This window comes from Sycon ciliatum, chromosome 5, assembly GCF_964019385.1.
Source record: "Sycon ciliatum chromosome 5, ocSycCili1.1, whole genome shotgun sequence".
NCBI classification, from domain to species: domain Eukaryota; kingdom Metazoa; phylum Porifera; class Calcarea; order Leucosolenida; family Sycettidae; genus Sycon; species Sycon ciliatum.
Window position 1 is genome coordinate 13,700,231 of NC_088647.1, and position 6,500 is coordinate 13,706,730.

Below are 6,500 nucleotides of genomic sequence, written 5' to 3' on the forward strand. Positions count from 1 at the left end.
ATCCACAGTTCACCGTTGTCACCGACCACAAGCCGCTCCTGCAACTCAAGGCCGTCGGATCGAGACCTCCACCATGAATTGAGCGCATGGTCCTCCGCCTGCAGGATCTCAGCTTCCAGCTCCAGTACAAGCCTGGCCCAGAAAACCCGGCCGACGTCGTCAGTCGCAATCCGCAGCCTCATCCCGACTTGCCAAACATCGGCGCACAGGAAGACACTGCGTACATACATGCCCTAGCTACAGCAGCTAAGCCGAATGCGTTGGCTCTGAAGGAGATTGCGGACGCCACCACCGCAGACACCACACTGCAAGCCATCCTTTCCTCTCTGCAATCTGGCCGCTGGGATTCCAGCCACACCACGGTCCGCCCGTACTTTGCCCTCCGCCATGAACTGTCTGAGAGTGACGGTCTACTACTCCGCAACGACCGTCTCGTCATTCCCACGGCCCTCCAACGGCTTACCCTGCAGCTTACACATGCGGGCCACCAAGATATTGTCCGCACCAAGCAACGGCTCAACAGCAATGTTGGGTGGCCCAACATGGCTACTGAAGCCGAAGCACTCTGCCGGCAATGTATTCCGTGCCAAGCAACTCTCTCAACGACACCGCTACGTCCGGGAGTCCGTGCCCACACCACCGTCCACCAAGCCGTGGCAACGAGTCTTCGTCGATTTGTATGGACCCATGCCAAACGGTCAGCACCTGCTTGCCACTATCGACCAGTTGACTCGCTACCCGGTCATCAACGTGTTCAGCACGACACCCACTACGGCCGGTGTTGTAGCTCTGCGCTCTACATTATCCATGTTCGGCTTGCCCGAAGAGCTAGTCTCGGACAACAGTCCTCAGTTCCGTTCTTCGGCTTTTGCTGATTTCCTCGCGCCACACGCTATCCAGCACCGCCACACCCCTCCTTTGTGGCCACAAGCAAACGGAGCAGTCGAGTGCCTCAACCGTACCATTGGCAAAGTTCTGCGAACTGCCAAACTAGCTGGCGAAGACATCAATGTTGCATTTGACCAATGGCTCCTAGCGTACCGCACCACGCCACACCCTGCCACTCACGAGGCACCGGCAACACTCATGTTTGGTCGCCCCATCCGCGACAGCATACCCTGCATTACGGCAGCCGCACCAGACTTACCTTCAGCTGCCCACCGTGACCAGCAATTCCGCCAATCCCAGTGCGACGCTGCCAATGCCACCCGCCGGTCAAACGCCCCCATCCTCACTCCTGGTCAGCGCGTCTTACGCCGCAATGAGCAGGCACACAAGCTCTCACCACAGTGGGATCCCAACCCCTGGACCGTGGACCAGATCTCTGGGTCTACGGTGACGATCTCCAACTCAGCAACTGGCCAAAGATCGACTCGCCATAATTATGTCGTTCGTCAAGCCCGTAATTGTTGTCACACAGACAGCCCATCACCCACTACCAGCTGAAAGTTCTGCCACCACACCTTACAAAATTACAACAAAATCACATGCAAGAAGTCCTTTCACTTTGACTACTGCTCGTTGCGTGACATCACTCCTCACGAAAGGACTTCCTGGGGATCACAATCCTAAACAGACAAATGTACGAATACCGCAACTGACTCTGTTGTTCTGCACGCCACGATCAACACGACTGCGTGCAAGACACAGCTGATCATCGTCGCTGTACTCTTCCCTGAGCACGTTACCCTGTCGCTGCAGCCTGCGACGGACATTCCATAGTTCCACCAACTTGATGGCTTGATGTTCCCATTGACGTCGACCATGCGGTGTTGCCATTGACGACCTTCAACTTCAGGTCCTTGCCGTGGTCCGCACCATTCAAGAGATGGGCCACATTTGGTGTACTTTCACCCAGTTGGTCACTTATTTTAACCTTGCCGACTGTCCACTGCCGGACTGTTGCTTCAACAACTGGCGGAGAGCACATACGCATATCATCACTCTTCCTTGCAAACATCATTTCCGTCTCCACCACGTCCTTATCAGCCTGATCCATGCCTGACACCCCCAAGGCACTGTCCACTGTGCCGCCGGGCTGGTGGAGCGACGGACCGATTCTCCAGTTACAGTCGTCGTCCACAAGGCTGTTGGAGTGCGCATCCAAGATGTGCTAGAGCTGTTCAGTGTCGTGCAATAGCTATCGCATGAGCTGATTGTTTAGTAACTGGTGGTGTTAGTGGACATTAGCATCCCCCCACCTCACAACAGAGCAACCGAGTTTTGCATTAAGCTGGGAGTGCCGATTCGAGCAACTGGTATAATGGCTCGCAGCTGAGCCAGCGAATGACTCCGCTTGGAGCAGGCGAATGACTCCGCATGGAGCCGGCAAATGACTCCGCATGGAGCCGGCAAATGACTCCGCATGGAGCCGGCAAATGACTCCGCATGGAGCAGGCGAATGACTCCGCATGGAGCCGGCAAATGACTCCGCATGGAGCCGGCGAATGACTCCGCATGGAGCCGGCGAATGACTCCGCATGGAGCCGGCAATTGACTCCGCATGGAGCGAGCGAATGACTCCGAATGGAGCCGCCGAATTACTCCGCATGGAGCTGCCAATTACTCCGCATGGAGCCGCCGAATGACTCCGCATGGAGCCGCCAATGCCTCCGCATGGAGCCGCCAATGACTCTGAATAGAGCCGCCAAATGCTAGATATATAGAGATGCATAACCAGTTGAGAGCATATATTCCATAAATCGGCACTCCCAGAGCGGATCACAAAGTGCAGCTACCTGTGATATTTGTAAGCAGTGCAAGCTCGGTAACGATTGACTAACAGGAACTCGATATCATGGGCTGAGGCCATTGCCACAGCCACCCATGCTTTGGCTGCTGGTGGCCTCTGAATGTTACTCGGGCAGACATGGCTTTCCACCTTCCCGCCTCTCTGAATATCGAGTCCGGCAGCTGATTCGAAACGAGTGGCCGGTGTATGACGCCAGGCCATAGCCACAACTGATGAGCAAGATTTTCGCAGTTGCTGCAAAGCCGATCGATTGGCATCTGCTGCTGGTGCCGCTAGCTTTTCCAGGTGCTGCCACAATTGCAAACCACTCTTTGCGATTGGCTGGTCTGCTTGATTGACTGTCCATTGCCCTATCCCCGGTTGCAATTGTTTGCGCACCAGCCAAGTGCACCACTTGCATCAGTGAATAGCAGCAAGCTGGGGGACGGCGTCCACTTAGGGTGTAGGAAGAAGGACCGGCCGTTCTACTATTCCAGGAGCTAAGGCCATCAGCGAAGGTATTTGAGGCACTATTCGGAGAGCTTGATCAGGTAATACGGCTGCCGGTACCAGTTGGCAAGTGACCACAATCTGCAATGTGCGTCCTGGGACTATCACTCTTGTAGCAAACGAGAGCTTTCCCAGAAGATACTCGAGTTGACATTGGGTAGTTGAAGCTGTGTTGAGAGTGGCCCGTAGAAGGTCGTGAAGCTTGGCAAGTTCGTCCATCGGCAGACTGATGTGAGCGCGCGGGTGTCCAGGATGACGCCGATAAACGTCAGGACGTGGGCTGGACCCTCCACTTTTGCTGACGCCAGAGAAACACCGAGGTATGTAAACGCATGGCGCCGAGTAGCGAGTTGCTGGCGAGCTAACACAGGTCCAGAGCATACATCGAGGAAGCACTTTTGCTGACGCCAGAGAAACACCGAGGTATGTAAACGCACGGCGCCGAGTAGCGAGTTGCTGGCGAGCTAACACAAGTCCAGAGCATGCATGGAGACAGAAACGTTAGTCGAGGTATTTCCCGTAATGGGAAGATGCCAAGAACGTCAGGACTTGAGCTGGACCCTCCACTTTTGCTGGGGCCAGAGAAACACCGAGGTATGTAAACGCTCGGAGCAGAATAGCGAGTTGCTGGCGAGGTAACACAAGTCTAGAGCATGCATTGAGGAAGTAACATTAATTGAGGTATTCCCAGTAATGCAACAGGCGTGGGAGTGCGAACTGCCCGCACACAATCCATTCACTGGCGGATGCGACAGAGTTCCATATAGCTGGCCTGGAGCGTAGTACAGTCTGAAGGGCAGGACGCTCTCATAACAGTATTGATCCTGCCAGCGGTTCAACAAGGGCCACTCCTCCGGGCAGACGGGAATTCGGCAGAATGCACTTTTAACATTGAGCTTAGCAAGATACAGCGGGGCGAGCAATTGTCTAATCATGTTTGCAGCATTGTCATCTTGACATTGTGGAGAGACACGGTCTGCTGGAATGTAATCGTTGACACTTCGACCCTCCAGGCTTTACAAAGGGTGTGTCGTGTGTAACTTCCCGTTCGTCTAGGAACCGCATCTACGCCGGAACAGCACAGAGGCGAGAAAGGGGGTGAAAAAACACGGGCCAGCTGTTTCAAGCCTGCTGCAAGAAACGGATCGGCCAGCTGTTTCAAGCCTGCTGCAAGAAACGGATCGTTGCGCAGAAATATAATCTGGGTTAGCATGTGACCGTGTTAAATTCAATGGATCCCAGTTAGTTGAGTGGTTGCCGATGAAACCTACCACAACCCCACAATTACGACCATGTGCAACATACCTCCGGAGCATAGGATCAGGATGTGAGTCCAGTAATTTTGAGAAGTGAGAAACTGAGTGCTTACACAGTTACTGATGAGGCCTTACACTTTGCCCTGGGATGCTCCTGTCGGCACTGGAGGTAGCACTGCCTGAGCTGACGTGTGCAAGCGCCGTACTCGTAGTAGCGGCATACGGTTGCGGTACGTGATGCGGATCTGTACTGGTGAGTAGGACGAAATGCGCACGGAAATGCTGGCGAGTGCACTGAGCTGCACTGCTGGCAGGCGGGTCGTGCTGTTCCAGTACACCGCGAGGCGCAGTTGCCACAAGTTGATATTGATAACCTGGCTTTGGAGATTTATTTTATTTTCCATTGCTATCAGGTTCGGCTTAATTCCCTCTGTGCTGCGCTGATGAGTCCACAAAGGACGAAACAGTTGTCCGCAGATTGAGTATTGATAACGTCCAGTTTCTAGGTGGCAAAAACTGGTGATTGGCCGCGACGATCGTGGCCAAATACATCCACAGGCACTCGTGAAACGCGGTGAGGAACAGTGGAACACAGACCATTCATGAACACTGTCCAGGTCTCAACTCAAGTGCTACCGTCATGCAGCCTAAGAAGCACAGTTCTGGGTTCGGATTCAAATAAATGCTAGTGCGCCAGAAGAGCAACATGAGGGGCTACGGAGTTGGAACGTCGCCGGAGCTGGACTGACTGCAACTGTATCGGGCAGCAGGAAATCGAAGTCCACGAACTCGCCTCTCTGGACGCGATCGAGAAGGGCCCGTATAGGACAGTCAGGTTCACCTGCTGTTGGTGCTGCATGCGCATATGGCGGTCGTCACTGCACCGGGCTCCCAGTAGGGTCCGGCCTGCTGGCGGCGAGCGGCGATACGGATCCAAGTAGAGCGAGGAGAAGCTGGGTGGCGTTGGTGACGGCAGTGGACAACTAACGTTGTTACTTCCAACAGAAAATCAAAGTCCACGAACTCGCCTCTCTGGATACGAATTACGATCGTCAGGCTCGCGCCTGCTGTTGCAGTGGTGGTGCTCTGTGGCGGCCGTCGCTGCGTTCGCAGTAGGCGGGCGGCGGAGCCAGGTAGAGCGAGGCGGTCCGGAGAGGCTGGACGCCGGTTGGTGACGACGACATTGTTTCAAGGCACAAACAAGGGTCGCTGAGATCGCGTGAAGGTACTTCGTTTCAGGAAACCTGATGATGGCGCAAGCTAAAAAACCACAGTCGACGTTCCACTGAAGACGACGACATTGTTTCAGGCACCAACAGGCACCAACAGGCGTCAATGAAGTCTGAATTGAAACGCAGAGATACGAGAATGCAAGCTTGAAAGAAGGAAATTGTTTCGGGAACACCTGTTCCGCAAGTTGCACGCTCGAAAGTCCAAACAGCAATGACATGAAAGAGACATTGTACAGGATATTGAAGGGCGCGTGCCCACGTGACTCGCGCATGCGTGCAGGTTGGGCCAGCTCGCTGGGCTGGCTGCTAACTCGCGTTAGCATGCTAACGCTCATGTATAGCGTAACTTGTAGTTCCTTGGTCTTTCTCTTTTGTATAAAGAAACTAGTAAGCTAACGATAAACTAGTTACACTGAGACAATTCGACTGGCACAAATTACAACAAAATCACATGCAAAAAGTCCTTTCACTTTTACTACTGCTCGTTGTGTGCCAACCACCATCATCAGTGTGCGCATTGCGCCTGGTTTGGTGCATGCCTGGTGGAATCTGACATAGCGGCTGATGCAGTGAGCACGTCAGGTAACACCTAACGCATTGAAAATGACTCAACTATGACTTGGTTCGATTGCAAAAAACCTAATGATAGTGGTACCGAAACATTCGGGTAACCGGAGTAAGTGCCAATTGATATTTTTGGCTCCAGTCAGTCAAGTGATTCAATTGCAATAAAATTATATACGTATGGTGGAACTCACTTAGTATGTACCC

The 6,500-nt window shown here is 53.6% G+C and overlaps 1 protein-coding gene across 1 annotated transcript; it reads left to right on the plus strand.

Annotated features, from left to right (window-relative positions):
• Nucleotides 1-387: 387 nt before the first annotated feature.
• LOC135816805 (uncharacterized) lies at nt 388-1,446 on the plus strand. Its single transcript, XM_065329906.1, has one exon. The coding sequence runs from the start codon at nt 388-390 to the stop codon at nt 1,444-1,446; it is 1,059 nt and encodes a 352-aa protein (XP_065185978.1).
• Nucleotides 1,447-6,500: the final 5,054 nt, after the last annotated feature.